We start from the raw sequence: 1262 nt of genomic DNA on the forward strand, positions 1-1262 counted from the left end.
GTTCTTGTTGTATTAACAATGATAATACCAGTAGAATAATTTTCTTTTTCTTTTTGATTGAAGGAATGGGGTAAATATATGATGTCGGGTAGACCTACGTAACTTAGTGCTTTTGGAGCCATCTCTGTATGTAAACAAATGTGATAAAACAAAACCTTGCTTCTAAAATAAGTCACTCATTTTTACATTCACAGAACATCATATTCTCTTTACTATAGCTGATAGCACAGAATAATTTTGATGGACTGTAGATATTACAGTGTCAATGTGATGCTTTCTATATTGCAATTGGCTTTTATTTTTTTGCATTTACATGGTTACAAATACAGTGCAAAAGTGCTACTATGAAATTTTTAGTTTTGATTATTTAATACTAAAAAAGAAAATCATTGGTCAACATTATAGGCAGTTCTTTGATGTCTGCGATGGAATATTCCTCAATTACACCTGGAATGAAGATAGCCTTATACGATCCAGGGAAGCTGCCGGTGAAAGGAAATTTGATGTCTGGGTTGGGCTGGATGTGTTTGGCAGAAACTTCTATGAAGGAGGGAAATTCAATACATACAAGGTAGTCCTGAGTTCATAAATTTGTTCTTATATTGCTTAATGAATGTGGGGCTTGATTTTTTTCTTCTTCTTTTTAGAGAAACTATTGAAAGAACTTGAGGATTTCATGAATAAAACTTCTAATCTCTACTATAGGCCTTAGAAGTAGTCAGAGCACAGGAACTGTCAGCTGCCATCTTTGCCCAAGGTTGGACGTATGAGACACAGGAGAACTTTGTAGAGGCTGAAAGCAAGCTGTGGCTGTCCCTGTCACCCCACCTCTGTCATCATGGACCAGCAGATCTACCTTTTAAAACCTCATTCTGTCAGGGCTTTGGAGAGAAGTTATTTTCTCAGGGTGAGGTGAGGTTTCAGAATGGAAATAATTTCACTTTTTTCTTACAATCTTCTTTCTTTATTTTTCTTACTTCTTTTCTTGATTGATACACATATTTATTTTATTGAAGTTTGCATTTGATTTTGTTTATATGTACAGTTATACACAAGTAGCAAGTGGATAGTATTTATAACCAATTTGCATTTATGGTTTCTTAACTCACTGAATGTGAAAATTCAGGTATTAGGCTTACCTGAGTGGTTACTATGTTAGATGTATTTATCACTCTTCCACTGAAAGTACATTCCAGCCTCATATACCAGTGCAAATAATGCAGAAACCCACTGAATCTAACATCTTGTGCATTCCCATTGAG

General features: G+C 34.9%; 1 protein-coding gene across 1 annotated transcript in view; it reads left to right on the forward strand.

Annotated features, from left to right (window-relative positions):
- Window positions 1-1262, forward strand: part of LOC119594117 (cytosolic endo-beta-N-acetylglucosaminidase-like) — a gene marked incomplete at its 5' end in the record, with an annotated part of 64556 nt that overhangs the window by 60394 nt on the left and 2900 nt on the right. Inside the window, 2 exon segments of the mRNA XM_037943177.1 lie at window positions 406-571; window positions 706-912. Coding sequence (XP_037799105.1) covers window positions 406-571; window positions 706-912 — 373 coding nt within the window.

This window comes from Penaeus monodon, chromosome 33, assembly GCF_015228065.2.
Source record: "Penaeus monodon isolate SGIC_2016 chromosome 33, NSTDA_Pmon_1, whole genome shotgun sequence".
NCBI classification, from domain to species: Eukaryota; Metazoa; Arthropoda; class Malacostraca; order Decapoda; family Penaeidae; genus Penaeus; species Penaeus monodon.